Source organism: Poromitra crassiceps, assembly GCF_964638095.1.
Source record: "Poromitra crassiceps genome assembly, chromosome: 8".
NCBI lineage: Eukaryota > Metazoa > Chordata > Actinopteri > Beryciformes > Melamphaidae > Poromitra > Poromitra crassiceps.
The window spans coordinates 7,721,879-7,737,453 of record NC_139629.1 but is presented as its reverse complement, the minus strand read 5'-3'; the positions used below and the strand labels follow the sequence as shown (position 1 = coordinate 7,737,453).

At 44.2% G+C, this 15,575-nt stretch overlaps 1 protein-coding gene and 1 pseudogene across 2 annotated transcripts; one reads left to right on the top strand and one right to left on the bottom strand.

Moving 5' to 3' along the window:
- The first annotated feature begins 495 nt into the window (after window positions 1-495).
- On the top strand, window positions 496-1,677 carry LOC310781672 (DNA damage-inducible transcript 4 protein pseudogene; annotated as a pseudogene). The gene is made up of 2 exons: window positions 496-658; window positions 1,259-1,677. The product of its transcript is annotated as a DNA damage-inducible transcript 4 protein pseudogene (transcript).
- Window positions 1,678-3,389: 1,712 nt separating this feature from the next.
- On the bottom strand, window positions 3,390-14,443 carry LOC310781671 (uncharacterized protein; the record flags this gene model as incomplete). Its single annotated transcript, XM_083642266.1, has 4 exons — window positions 3,390-3,519; window positions 4,399-4,518; window positions 13,444-13,569; window positions 14,316-14,443. 4 exons carry the CDS (start codon window positions 14,441-14,443, stop codon window positions 3,390-3,392), a joined length of 504 nt encoding a protein of 167 aa, XP_083498392.1.
- Window positions 14,444-15,575: the final 1,132 nt, after the last annotated feature.

The following is a 15,575-nucleotide window of genomic DNA, read 5'->3' as shown; positions in this document are numbered from 1 at the left end:
CCGGCCCAAAACAAATGATCAGATTTTTTTATATATAGCTTACTGTTATTTACCATTTAATTGTTATTTCATATCCTGATCTTCTGTTTTACTCAACAAACGCAAGCAACAACAAACACAAGCAACACAATATTTCATTAATTAAACATCAGTTGAGCTTTCCTGCAGATTAGCCTACTCAGATGATGGCTATTCGATTGTCTAATGCTTATATGAATGTAGCCTCAACAGCCCGGCGAACGTCACGCATTACCCATTTTACACTGTGCCATTTTCACGTCTAGGTCTAAAAGCCGGCTCCTACCAGAGTCTTCACGTGAAGTGAAGAGGTTATCCGATGCAAACGTCGATGCAAATGAGTCAAACGTTGAGGTTGAGCCACTCCCCGATCTGCGTACTGCAGTCAGGGCTACTTGGCTGGTCTGGCCGACTCCGAGGAACGCACTGTTACACCACTAACTGCCCAATTTGCACCCGCATCGTTTTGTATCAAAAATGTCTTTTTCTTGCGACCACTCTCTGGACGGCAGCTTTCCGCCGTCCCCGGCGGAGGACAGGGGCTCCAAGCGGCTGTCCTGGGACAATCTGATGCACAGACTGGCCGAACTGAAGGGGCTCAACCACAGGCTCTCTGATCACTACAGCAGCAGGGAAACTGGTGAGTGTTGCAGGCTTTTGTCTGGAGAATAGAGAGGCTCTGCGTTAGCTTGCAGCAATGGATTTTTAAATCGGACTGTAACACTGTCTTGTAGTCAGATCTTATTTCTTACTGGGATATTAGATCTATGCTATCTCTTATAGTTATTGGTAGAGTTTTCAACAATGGAGCAACTCCTTCAGCCAGTTGGTTTCCTTTTGAGTTTATAGCATAAATCATTATGAATGGTTTTAGAATGAACTGATTACATTGTAGAGCTGCAACGATTAATCGATTGAAGCGAATTGAAATGCATTGCCAAGTATTTTGATATTCGATTAATTGATTTCAGTTTATTTTTTATGAAAAAAAAGGCAAATTTGATTAGCTTCTTAAATATGAATCTTTTCTGGTTCCTTCACTCCTCTATGACAGTAAACTGAATATTGTTGGGTAATGTGGACAAAACATGACATTTGAGGACATCATGGGCTTTGGGAAACACTGATTGACATTTTATAGGCCAAACGATTAATCAAGAAAATAAATGATATATTGACAATGAAAATAATCGTTATTTGCAATGTGAATGACATGTGACTGTGTGTGGTCTTGTTTCAGGCTCTGTGGCAGACATGTCCATATCGGAGTCGGAGAGCAGTGTGTTCTGTCATCCCCTGGAGGAGACTTTGGCTATTGAGGTCGTGGCCACCATCGCCCAAAGGCTAAGCGACGCATCTCCTGCCCTGGGCTGCTCCCAGCTCATCGTACCCGACCGCCTGCTGCAGAACATCGGCGAGGTGCTGCTCCGCCTGGCTGACAATGAGCCCTGCGGCCTCAGGGGAGCGCTCATACACCTGTGCGTGGACCGGGGGGAGCAGGGCTCCGTGTGCAGCATGGACGAGTTGGCGGCAGACGCCAGCCTAGTCCCAACGTTCCATGTGACCCTGGTGCTGCGGCCCGAGGCTGGCGGACTGTGGCCTAAGGTGCACAAACTCTTCGGCGGTAACAAGTCAACAGTGTACCGTAGTCTCATTTAGCCGTTTGCTAGCTAGCCGCCCTTATAACGGCACGTAAAAGCTTCAAAACTCATAAAAGTGGTCCTCATATGTGAAGATGATATTAAAAATATAGTAAAATATGATAAAAAAAAACATCCGGTACGGGATGGGTTTTAGCACCCCAGCCTGGCTCTCTCGTGAGGGAGAAATCCACAAACGCTACGGATCAGCCTCCTGAAAATCTGCGTAAACATCGGCGCGGCCTGGGGTCCTTCAGGCTAGAGCGAGGTGCTCCGCGCAGGTGAATGACGTGCAGCGCACAGGCCTCCTTGAGGGATCCTCCCTGCCCATGGTACGGCATGGTAGGATTGCCTTTTTCCGCAGGAGGTTCTGGTGAGACGAAGGAGGTGCCCGACCTGGAATCACCCCACAGGGCCTTAGACCTCCATGCACCGAAGGTCTTGCAATACTGCGGTGTAGCACTAAACTCTATTGCAGCGGATTGGGCGTGATCAACCCTTCCGTGGGCAACGTTGCAGACAGAGTAGGAAGGCTGATCCGTGAGCGGCTGCTTCTGGGACGCGGGTCGGGGTCGTAATCGGCCTCGGCTGGGTCTACTGGGCGAGGGTGTATGATGTTGTCAGACCCGAAACACCCCACGACCCCAGTTAACATCACTGATGACGCGTCCCAGCGCATGCTGTAGCATGTATACTGCAACCTGATATATCATAAAAAAAATCAACTGCCCTCCCTGACATTTGTATTATTTTCTCTCTGCCCCACCCCTGCACCTGTAAAAAAAATCTGCCCTCCCCCACCCACAAGTTCAGCCTTTTATAATTTTATACACAACTTTGTTTGAAATAGAACAGTGATAACGTTGTATCACCTGACCGTCGTATCTGGTGAAATAGTGTGGCTCTACTGTACCTCCATGCACAGATATCACGATCATATAGTGCCATTTAATGTAAATCACAATGAGACAGGTGAAATTGGCTATAGCTGATGATATTGATCGATAGTTGAAGTTTTTCTTTACTGTGGCTCCTGCATTACGTGACTGCAAGCCTGATTTAACCTACACAACATTATGAGAATGATATTCTTCAAAGACCTATATGCACAGAAAGGCATGTTGTATATGTGCAGGTGCGCCCATCACCAGTAATGTTTTCATATTCATATCGTTACATCATCATTTGGACATGTGGTATAACCACCGTGGTATACGAGGGATCAGCCGAGCAACATTTTGGTAAAAAAAAACACGTCACTGGGTGGCAACGGCAATGGAACCCTATGCAGCCCAAGTGGCGCGAGGCTTGAGTGTCTGACTCTAGCCAGTTAACTCTGTTTACATTATAAAAACTGTGACAGTTCACACAGCTTTAACACAACATGGATATATTATACATGAAACTCTTGAGCTACTTCTGCTCTTACTCAGAATGTCAAAATATTAACATTTGTTTGGCACAACTCATACTATTAACTGCCGCGGGGTTCCGCATTTCTGGGTGGCAAGTGACGTCACGTAACCTTTGAATAAGAGCCACAACGTAACCGTGCATGTGCAGGCAAACACGTGAATGTGAAGCCCTGAATGTGATTTCTCTAATAACTGTTTCATATGGATTCATTGAATAATCTGTCGACTGCTCATCACAACTTTTTTCACAACTTCACAACCTTTTTCCTTCAATACTCAAGTTTGATCAGGTAGACTCCCAGTATAACCAGTCCTCTTACCTTGTTTCTGAAGGTCCAGGTTCATTACTGAAGCATGGAGGTTCATTTTTGGACCAGTCAGTCTTCATAGACAGACAGCTGGGTACTGGAGACTCTGCTCTCTGTCCGTGGTGCTGGAACTGACTTCTGCAAATTAAAAGAAAAGGCGATATATTTTGTGAGGTGGTCGAACTCAACGGCTCGGCTTTTTGGGATGATGGGCCGTTTTAACTCATTCTCCGCCAGAGGTTCAGAAAAAAGTCACCAGCCACTGCCAGGGTTTTTGATCATTTTCATAAATTTTCCAAGACCCACAGAATATTTTCTTCTATGACTACGTACAGACTGAATATCCCAAAGGAAAGAAGAGAGCCTCCACTTTCATAGGAGAAAAACAAGTTTGATTCTATCTTCATCCGTTCTTTAGTTATCGACACCTGAATGTAGGTCGTTTTCACCAAAAACAGCAGTCTGTGACCAGAAAGCCGAGGAAAAGGCATTTTTGTAAATGAAGTCATCTTCACGGCTCCTGACCCGAATAAATGCCTTTGATGGTGGATACTGGCGGTGTTACACTCAACTATGAACCCCATAATGATTTAGTTTCACCTTCCGGTCAAACACGCCCGTGGGCACAGCTTTTACCGTAACACCGGTGTGAGAAAGAGATTGACCCCGCTATTGAGAGAGGGGAGCCCGGGTCGCGCATTCGTTTGCGCGCGGGGGGCGACTGGTTGTCTGTGTCCTGTACTTCAGGAGCAATTTACCGGCTGAAATTTACACGGTGTCAAGAGTTTAGGAACTAATTCCTGAGGACAAGTGATTTGTGGACATGTTGTCAGTGTGCTATGCTATGGACCTTTTCTGACCTGAATGTGATTTATCTAATAACTCTGTTTCATATGGATTCAGTGAATAATCTGTCTACTGCTCGTCACAACTTTTTTCACAACTTCACAACATTTTTCCTTCATCAATATTACTCAAGTTCGATCAGGTAGTCTCCCAGTATCACAGTCCTCTTACCTTGTGTCTGAAGGTCCAGGTTCATTACTGAAGTATCGAGGTTCATCTTTGGACCAGTCAGTCTTCATAGACAGACAGCTGGGTACTGGAGACTCTGCTCTCTGCCTGTGGTGCTGACTTCTGGAAACACAAATGTTTTATGCATATCATTATTAGTTATACGGGACTGTTTGATATTTACGTGGGGTAAAATATGATATATCATTAAAAAAGTCAACTGCCCTCCCTGGCATTATCCTCTCTGCCCTCCTCTCCCCCTGAACTTGTAAAAAAAAACAATGCGCCCTCCACTGATAACCCACAAGTTCAGCCTTTTATAATTTTATACACAACTTAGTTTGTTTTAAATAAAACAGCAATATTAACTTTTTATCATCCGACCGTCACATCTGGTGAGATGGTGCAGCCATTGGATTGAAATTGTATTCCTCCTATGTGCAGCAAGAGCAGCAACGTTTCATGTGATTTGAGTTGTTATAGAAAACAGCCTATGCACAGCATTGATTTGGTTATAATTATGCACAGCATTGATTTGGTTATAATTATGCACAGCATTGATTTGGTTGCTGTTATAATTATGATTTAATGAGCCTACTGTTAACCTTGCAAGCAAGCTGGATTCCCTCAAATGTGATTCCCTCTAATGTTTTTCACAACTTCACAACATTTTTCCTTCATCAATATTATTCCATTTTGATCAGTATAACCAGTCCTCTTACCTTGTGTCTGAAGGTCCATGTTCATTACTGAAGTTTAGAGGATAATGTTTAGACTGGTCACTCTTCATAGACAGACAGCTGGGTACTGGAGACTCTGCTCTCTGTCTGTGGTGCTGAACTCTGCAAATCAAAAGAAAAGGCAACGTTTTCAGAGGTGGTCGAACTCAACGGCTCGGCTTTTTGGGATGATGGGCCATTTTAATTATGGCAATATAATTATTTTGTGCGCACACATGAATTAGTAGGAATGGAAAACCCCAATGTGTGAGTGTGTGTGTGTATTTATTTATATATATATATATATATATATATACATATATATATATATATATATATATATATATATATATATATATATATATATATGTATGTATAATCAGTTTTTTGGGGGAATTTGGGCCTTTATTTGGTAGGATAGTGGACAGACAGGAAAGGTTGAGGGGAGAGAGAGGATGACATGCAGCAAAGGACCACGGGTCAGATTTGAACCCAGGTCGGCCGTGTGAAGATCTATGGCTCTATAGTATGTGCTCTACCAGGTGAGATCTATGGCTCTATATTATGTGCTCTACCAGGTGAGATCTATGGCTCTATAGTATGTGCTCTACCAGGTGAGATCTATGGCTCTATAGTATGTGCTCTACCAGGTGAGATCTATGGCTCTATAGTATGTTCTCTACCAGGTGAGATCTATGGCTCTATAGTATGTTCTCTACCAGGTGAGATATATGGCTCTATAGTATGTGCTCTACCAGGTGATATCTATGGCTCTATAGTATGTGCTCTACCAGGTGAGATCTATGGCTCTATAGTATGTGCTCTACCAGGTGAGATCTATGGCTCTATAGTATGTTCTCTACCAGGTGAGATCTATGGCTTTATCGTATGTGCTCTACCAGCTGAGATATATGGCTCTATAGTATGTGCTCTACCAGGTGAGATCTATGGTTCTATAGTATGTGCTCTACCAGGTGAGATCTATGGCTCTATAGTATGTGCTCTACCAGGTGAGATCTATGGCTCTATAGTATGTGCTCTACCAGGTGAGATCTATGGTTCTATAGTATGTGCTCTACCAGGTGAGATCTATGGTTCTATAGTATATGCTCTACCAGGTGGCTCAGTGGTAGAGCTGTCGCCTCGCAGTCAGAAGGTCCTGAGTTCGATTCTCGCCTGGGACACTGTGGGCGCTGTGGTTGTGTTCCTCCCCATATCTTCAGTGCCTACTGCCCAGGTGGGGTATCTCGTCGTAAGGGCCATTCTGTCTGTGTGGAGTTTGCATGTTCTCCCCGTGCTCCCCCAGGGGGGTTCCTCCGTATATAACCCCCCCCCCATTAAAAACATGCAGAAGATCAGATCGTCATCGTCATCCGACCAGTGACGACAACATCCGAAGTCGGTCCCCGGGCGCTGTACGAGAAAGCGACCACTGCTCCTGGCCTGCCCCCCGGAGGAAAGGACAAAGCCAGGATGGGTTAAATGCAGAGGACAAATTTCACCGGCCACCGTCAGCATGTGTGTGTTGTGGCCCTCCGTGCATGTGTTGATTGTAATCGTGTGACAATAAAGACGGAAAGGAAAGGTGAGATCTATGGCTCTATAGTATGTGCTCTACCAGGTGAGATCTATGGTTCTATAGTATGTGCTCTACCAGGTGAGATCTATGGCTCTATAGTATGTGCTCTACCAGGTGAGATCTATGGCTCTATATTATGTGCTCTACCAGGTGAGATCTATGGCTCTATATTATGTGCTCTACCAGGTGAGATCTATGGTTCTATAGTATGTGCTCTACCAGGTGAGATCTATGGCTCTATAGTATGTGCTCTACCAGGTGAGATCTATGGCTCTATAGTATGTGCTCTACCAGGTGAGATCTATGGCTCTATATTATGTGCTCTACCAGGTGAGATCTATGGCTCTATAGTATGTGCTCTACCATGTGAGATCTATAGCTCTATAGTATGTTCTCTACCAGGTGAGATATATGGTTCTATAGTATGTGCTCTACCAGGTGAGATCTATGGTTCTATAGTATGTGCTCTACCAGGTGAGATCTATGGCTCTATAGTATGTGCTCTACCAGGTGAGATCTATGGCTCTATAGTATGTGCTCTACCAGGTGAGATCTATGGTTCTATAGTATGTGCTCTACCAGGTGAGATCTATGGCTCTATAGTATGTGCTCTACCAGGTGAGATCTATGGTTCTATAGTATGTGCTCTACCAGGTGAGATCTATGGCTCTATAGTATGTGCTCTACCAGGTGAGATCTATGGCTCTATAGTATGTGCTCTACCAGGTGAGATCTATGGCTCTATAGTATGTGCTCTACCAGGTGAGATCTATGGCTCTATAGTATGTGCTCTACCAGGTGAGATCTATGGCTCTATAGTATGTGCTCTACCAGGTGAGATCTATGGCTCTATAGTATGTGCTCTACCAGGTGAGATCTATGGCTCTATAGTATGTGCTCTACCAGGTGAGATATATGGCTCTATAGTATGTGCTCTACCAGGTGATATCTATGGCTCTATAGTATGTGCTCTACCAGGTGAGTGTTAACTCAATAATGAGACGTTTATTTAATATCAGTTCGTTTACTTTTCCGCTCTCAACAGCATGACAACTTGCCGCTCCCGGCTCACAACATAACCCGTCATCACAGCGCGCAGCCAGCACAGCATCATGGGTACCGTAAAGCATAGTATAGAGGTGCCAACAAGTCATATTAACAAACTCCCCTCTTTCTAAAAAAAATAAAAGTGACAGAAAACATTTTTCTTTTTTAACCCTTGTCAGAAAACAAATTCCTTTTTTTCAGTCACCCAACCTTCCACTGTCCATCCTTCAGTGCTTTGAGAAGCACAAGGGAAGAAGCTCCCTTTTTAGTCAGACAGTCCGCCAGCTGTTCCTTTGTGTCTGACCACAGGATACTTTGGATCCTTTTGTTTTGGACTAGTTCTTTGATGCCACTTATTTCTAGTCTCAATCGTTTTTCTGTCACAGATTTTGTGGACTTGATAGCATCCACAAGGGAGTAGTTGTCTGTGACACATATCACAGGCAAGATGTCCTGTGTGACCTTTCCTGTGGTCAGTTCAGAGTAGAGGGAGGATAGAAATATGGCATTGTCAATACCATCAGCAAGAGCAAGTGTTTCTCCTGCCAGTGTGCTCCGAACCACTCTCCTGATCCTCTTAGATTGCCAACAGACAGGCGAGAATGTTCCTTCTTTGCCCATCAGAACGATGAGATGTCCTCCCTGTGTTCCGCCATCAGGCAGGTTTCCCATGGAAGCATCACTGAAAACAACAAGCTTCAAAAACTCATCATTTCCTAAGTTTTGAAATTTTAGGGTGACATGTTCTGATTTGAGTTTCTTTACTGCTTTATTAGCTTCGTGCACAGTTTGCACAGTGGCATGTTTTAAGCTAGATGCAAGGACACACGTATCAAACATAATGTCCGGCCTGCTCTGTCTAGCCACCCATAGGAGTTGACCTATCTTTGACCTCAGTTTGTCAGTCTCACAGTCAGTGAGAGGAGAATCCCGCTCCAAAGCTCTTGTTGAGTCCATGAGAATGGGCTGAAGATTCTTTATGTAGAGGTCTTGTTGCATCTCCACTCCTCCTTTTACTGTGGTAAATTCCATCCCCACATAGCGAAAGCTGTTATGCTCCTCACGCCCCACTTGAAAAGCCTTTTTGAGGTGGGGAATGACTGTAGTGGCAAATGTGTCAGTGCCACCCCAGATGAAGTCATCCACATGACAAGCCAGGATTCCAGTGACACTGCAGGATTCATCAAGCCAGAAGAAAACAGCAGGATCCACTTGTGACATTGTGGCCCCCGTTCTCAGCAGTGTTGCTTTGACTTTATTGTACCAGTAGAGCGATGCATCAGCTAGTCCATAGACACATTTCCTGAGCTTCCACAATGTTCCTTCACTTTTGGCTTCAGGAGGAGGCCGAATGTAAATGTCCCTAGACAGCTCCGCCCCCTGAAGAAAAGCCGACTTGATGTCCATGGAGTGTAGTGTCCACTGTCTCTGACATATAACTGACATCAGTATCCTGAGTGAATCTGAGGAGCACGTGGGAGAGTCTTTAGGAAGATCTTTTGTGTCAAATTCTTCAAAGCCCCTAGCTACTAGACGTGCTTTGGGCACTATACCATCAGGGGTTTCTTTCAGTGTACACACCCATCTGGTGGATACCTTCTTTTGGCCAATATCTTTTACCTCATCAAACACCCCATTTTTCTCCCAGTTACTAATTTCGTCAAGTTTTGCATTGTTAAATGAAACATCCTCTGTGACTAACACATCATTTTCATGTATAACAGAGCATAGTACATCATTGTCAAGTTTTGCATTTTCAAATGAAACATTTTCATGCACAGCAGACTCAGAGCATAGTACATCATTGTTCAGTGGCACAATCTGAAGATTGTTTACCTGAGTAAGATCAGCTGACCTCTCTGTACCTGCAATGTCAGGGGGTTCTGAGTACTGTAGGTTGTACCAGTTCTTGTGTCTGCCTGTTGCCTTTCCTGCTCGTCCCATCACTTTTGCTGTGTGAGGAATACCAGTGTCGTTGTCCACATAGCTAATTTGTTGTCCTGTTTTTAGCATTATAGAGCCTCCTACTCTTATGCCTATTGGCTGTGGCTGATCATCCTGATGATCACCCATCAGCGTTAGCTATAGCATTGTTGAGGAGCCCTGCAACATAACCAGCATCATTATCATCCTCTATGTCACTATCAGTAGTGGCTAAGTTACCTCCATCACTGTCATTTTGCAGTGGGGGCTCTGGGCCCTCAGCACTAGCCCCGCCCCCTTCACTGTGATCACAATTAGCCCTCCTCAGCCTAGAGTGGTGAACCCTGACATATGTCCCACCATGACGTACAAATATCACTACCCCGTCTTGTCCTATCATGACTCCAGGACCTTTCCATTCAACACAGTCTGTTCTCTTGTAAAAGACTTTGTCTCCGGTTTCATACTTCTCATCTGTTGGACGGAGCTGCTTTCTTAGAGCTCTCCTTATTCTCTCTGAGCACTCTGACTCCGTGAATGCTTGCCTTGCTGTGTGCAACGCTGTTATATGTTGTCCTACCCATGCACTCATCGTGGTTCCTTCTAAAGCCGGTGGCTTATCGACTAGTACAGAGGGAAGATTTGGATTCTGTCCAAATACCAGTTGGTATGGGCTGAAGCCGTGCACATTCTGCATTGTATTTTTCGCCATGAGTGCCCAATCCAGGGCCGTTCTCCAGTCGCATCCGTTGTCGAGTTTAACTTTCAACAATATCTCCGTGAGCGTTTGGTTATGGCGCTCCAGCAAGCCATTGCTCCATGGACTGTAGCCAGCAGTGGTTTTTATTTCAATGTTGAAATTCTCTGCCATGTCTCTTATTTCCTCATTATTAAACTCCCCTCCATTATCACTGAAAAGTCGCTCCGGTGGGCCGTGGACACTGATCCAGGAATGCATGATGTGTTTCACAATCACGCTTGGTTTCTTGGAGGTGACAATGCTGCCAGCACTGAAGCGAGTGAAGTGATCGATAATGTGAAGGTACCACACATTATGCTCCAGCTCATGCAAATCCACTGCTACAGTCTCGTTGTAACGGGAAGCCATGGGCAAACCAACAGCAGGCTTAGGTTTAGGTTTGCTGTGTTTGAGACATATCTCACATTTGTTTACTATCTCTTCTAGAATAGCAATGCTCTTATCATCAACATTTCCAGCATTAATCAGCAGTTTCTTAAGTTTATCAACTGACGCATGGCCAAATTGCTTGTGCAGCTTAAGTAAAGCTTTATGCTTTTGTTCCTCAGTCATGTTGTCTGTAATTGCTAGTACTATGTTCTCATATGTATCACTTGGGGAATCTTTATCTGATATGTTTAAACAATAATGGCCTGAGGATGTAACCTCCAGAGCTAACTGTTGTTTAAACATAGTTGCTGTATCATTCTTTAAGTCCAAGACAGTTCCCGCTCTTTTTAGCGAGGCTTTGCTTAGCAGTAAGGGGATGTCAGATGGGACTACTTCTGTTTCTATGCAGCATTTTGTTTTTCCTATCTTGGCTGGGATTTTGACCATTTTTGTGGAATGCACAACATGTCCATCCCCGAACTTAAAAGGCCTGCTGCTGCCTGTGTTTATCACTTTTTGTACGTCTCTCTCATTTAGTCCCTTTACATAGTTATTCAGCCACTTTTCACCACAGACTGTCCTCGTGCATGCTGTATCGATTACAGCCGATCCTAGAGCTTCAACCATGAATATTTCAGAATCTGATTCCTTGGAAAACAGTGTTAAGTTACACTCATCAGGTTCTTCACTGCATTGATTTTCACTTGTCATTTTTACATGCTCTTTCTTGTGTGGGCAGTCTTTCACCCAGTGCTATGTGCTCTGACAAATTCCACATTTTGTTCGTCGTCCATATTTATCAAGCGGGTTAGTGCCTGCGAGTGGTCCTCCTCTAGCTTGGCTACTTTGGGCTCGTGACTGCTCTCTTCCTCTTCTGTGATCCGTGTAGTACACGGCATCTTGGCTCACGTTGATTGCTCCAGTCTTCTGCTCACTCTTCTCACCAAATACTCGTTTGAGCGCTGACTTCATATCAGCAAAAGTGTGCGTACCACACGCAGTTAATGCTAGTTGCTTGTCCGCTTGTATTTCTAGAGCAATGTCCCTTGGTCGGCCATCCAACGACAACGCTACAGCCAGTGCTTGTTTTTTCTTGTCCAGGTCCGTCACCCGTCTCCACATTTCCACTTCATTTTTCCAGTTTTCGTACGACTTTCCCTCGTCGAATGTCGGAGGCAGTCTGTAGTTATTAGAGGCAGCCATCCTCTGCTACCATGTTAACTCAATAATGACACGTTTATTTAATATCAGTTCCTTTACTTTTCCGCTCTCAACAGCATGACAACTTGCCGCTCCCGGCTCACAACATAACCCGTCATCACAGCGCGCAGCCAGCACAGCATCATGGGTACCGTAAAGCATAGTATAGAGGTGCCAACAAGTCATATTAACAGTGAGATCTATGGCTCTATAGTATGTGCTCTACCAGGTGAGATATATGGTTCTATAGTATCTGCTCTACCAGGTGAGATCTATGGCTCTATAGTATGTGCTCTACCAGGTGAGATCTATGGCTCTATAGTATGTGCTCTACCAGGTGAGATCTATGGCTCTATAGTATGTGCTCTACCAGGTGAGATCTATGGTTCTATAGTATGTGCTCTACCAGGTGAGATCTATGGTTCTATAGTATGTGCTCTACCAGATAAGATCTATGGCTCTATAGTATGTGCTCTACCAGGTGAGATCTATGGCTCTATAGTATGTGCTCTACCAGGTGAGATCTATGGCTCTATAGTATGTGCTCTACCAGGTGAGATCTATGGTTCTATAGTATGTGCTCTACCAGGTGAGATCTATGGCTCTATAGTATGTGCTCTACCAGGTGAGATCTATGGTTCTATAGTATGTGCTCTACCAGGTGAGATCTATGGTTCTATAGTATGTGCTCTACCAGGTGAGATCTATGGCTCTATAGTATGTGCTCTACCAGGTGAGATCTATGGTTCTATAGTATGTGCTCTACCAGGTGAGATCTATGGCTCTATAGTATGTGCTCTACCAGGTGAGATCTATGGCTCTATAGTATGTGCTCTACCAGGTGAGATCTATGGTTCTATAGTATGTGCTCTACCAGGTGAGATCTATGGCTCTATAGTATGTGCTCTACCAGGTGAGATCTATGGCTCTATAGTATGTGCTCTACCAGGTGAGATCTATGGCTCTATAGTATGTGCTCTACCAGGTGAGATCTATGGTTCTATAGTATGTGCTCTACCAGGTAAGATCTATGGCTCTATAGTATGTGCTCTACCAGGTGAGATCTATGGCTCTATAGTATGTGCTCTACCAGGTGAGATCTATGGCTCTATAGTATGTGCTCTACCAGGTGAGATCTATGGCTCTATAGTATGTGCTCTACCAGGTGAGATATATGGCTCTATAGTTTGTGCTCTACCAGGTGAGCCACTGGGATGCAAAAAAAAAGATTAGGGAACAAAATGTCTTCTGCATGAATCCAGCCAAACTGACAGCAGGTCTGACCCACATCCAGGAAGTGAAATGTATCTCATGAGCACCTTCTTCTATATCTTGGCCTCCATAAAACTTGTTTTCTCTCCATATGGTCACTCCTGGTCTCTGTAGTTTTCACTACAATAGTGTAGCTTATCAAATAACATTTCTTCATTACAGTATAACAGTCCTCTTACCTTGTGTCTGAAGGTCCAGGTCCATTACTGAAGTTTAGAGGATCATCTTTAGACCAGTCACTCTTCATAGACAGACAGCTGGGTACTGGAGACTCTGCTCTCTGCCTGTGGTGCTGGAACTGACTTCTGTAAATTAAAAGAAAAGGCAACATGTTTTCAGAGGTGGTCAAACTCAACGGCTCGGCTTTTTGGGATGATGGGCCATTTTAATTATGGAAATATCATTATTTTGTGTGCACACATGAATTAGTAGGAATGGAAAACCCCAATGTGTGAGTGTGAGTGTGTGTTTTGTTAGTTAGTTTTTTATTTTTCAAAGTGTCATGGACCTTAAGGTGCCCAGCCCACATGGGCTTACAATGAACTAGATTCAAAACATACAGGAGCAAGAAAAAGAAAATGAAAGAACAGAATGTGATATATTCTTCACTGGCCTCACGATTCGATTCGATTCCACGATGCATCACGATGCATCTCGATACAGCTCAAAGTATCGCAGCTCGAGTATTACATCCTCAATTTTCTCTATTATTACTGCACATGGCTACTTTTTCATGGATTAATACAACAGTCAGATAAATATCAACTCCCTTTTTTATTTAGAAAGTGCTTTAAAATCTGAATGTCAACAGAAATGTAAACATAAACGATTCAACGATTAATCTGTCAACGATTCGATTCGATTAAGACATCCACATCGTGAAGTGTAATGTATAAGGAAGTGAAATGTATCTCATGAGCACCTTCTTCTATATCTTGTCCTCCATAAAATTTGTTTTCTCTCCCTATGGTCACTCCTGGTCTCTGTAGTTTTCACTACAATAGTGTAGCTTATCAAATAACATTTCTTCATTACAGTATAACAGTCTTACCTTGTGTCTGAAGGTCCAGGTCCATTACTGAAGTATGGAGGATCATCTTTAGACCAGTCAGTCTTCATAGACAGACAGCTGGGTACTGGAGACTCTGCTCTGCCATCCTCCCCATCCACCTTACTCATCTTCTGGACTTTGTGATCTTGTATCTGTGAAAGCTGTTATACAAATAAACTTTACTCACTTACTTATATACTTACTTTACTTACTTCAGTCAGTCTGACAGGTAAACCATATAACTTGGTTAAGGATAGGGTTAAGGTCTATGGGTTAAGGTCATGGTCTAGTTTAGGCAGAGAAAACCACTTTGTTGTTGTTAGTAAAATGGTTTGGTCATTGTTTAATATGCAAAAATAAATAAATGTAACTCACGTTTGTTCTTTAGAAATGCTGGGAACTCCGCTCACCGACATCAAAGGCAAACGGATGCCCACCAACCCCCACCACACCGCTCTTACTGTCCTCCCTGCTATTTGAATGTCACACTCTCTCTGAGACACACACACACACACACACACACACACACACACACACACACACACACACACACACAGACCATTTTAATTCTAGCTTAATTCATTCTTTCCTTTTTATATATCAACACTTGTCTTGAATGAGAAAATAGCATTTTTGTCAAAGACTGTCATTTTCAAGCAGATCCTGTCTGTAAGATATCAGGTGCAACAGCGCCCCTCTGTGGCTGGTTTGTGGCTCTGTGGCTGTCAGCTGGTTTGAGAAGCCCCTGACTGCAGTACGCAGTCGCAGTGTAGCAGTTCATGTGGGGGCAGGGGGGCGGAGTCAAACGTTGAAGTTGAGCCACTCCCCGATCTGCGTACTGCAGTCAGGGCTACTTGCCAGGACCTGCATGCAGCCAGGACACTGACCCTCCCACCCTGGCCACAAACTCTTTAAGACACGCCCCCACGGCAAGAGACTGAGGTCTGCCAAGACCAGAACCACCCGCCACAAGACCAGCTTCTTCCCAACTGCCATCAGCCTCACCAACAAGGCCCGGAAACCCCTTCCGCCAAGGGCCTCACCAACAACCCCCCCCCCCCCCCCCACACACAAACTCACTACCTCCTCCTAAACTCAACTGAACCCCCCCCCCCCCCAGATGTTAAGGTGCCTTCCGAGTTTAAGTTCACGTTAAGAGATCTAGTTTTAAGTTTATTATTATAGCCCAATTGATTTAAGGATTTCCAGAGCTTTTGGGGATCATCCTTATTCTCTGCAATTACCTCATTATAGTACTCT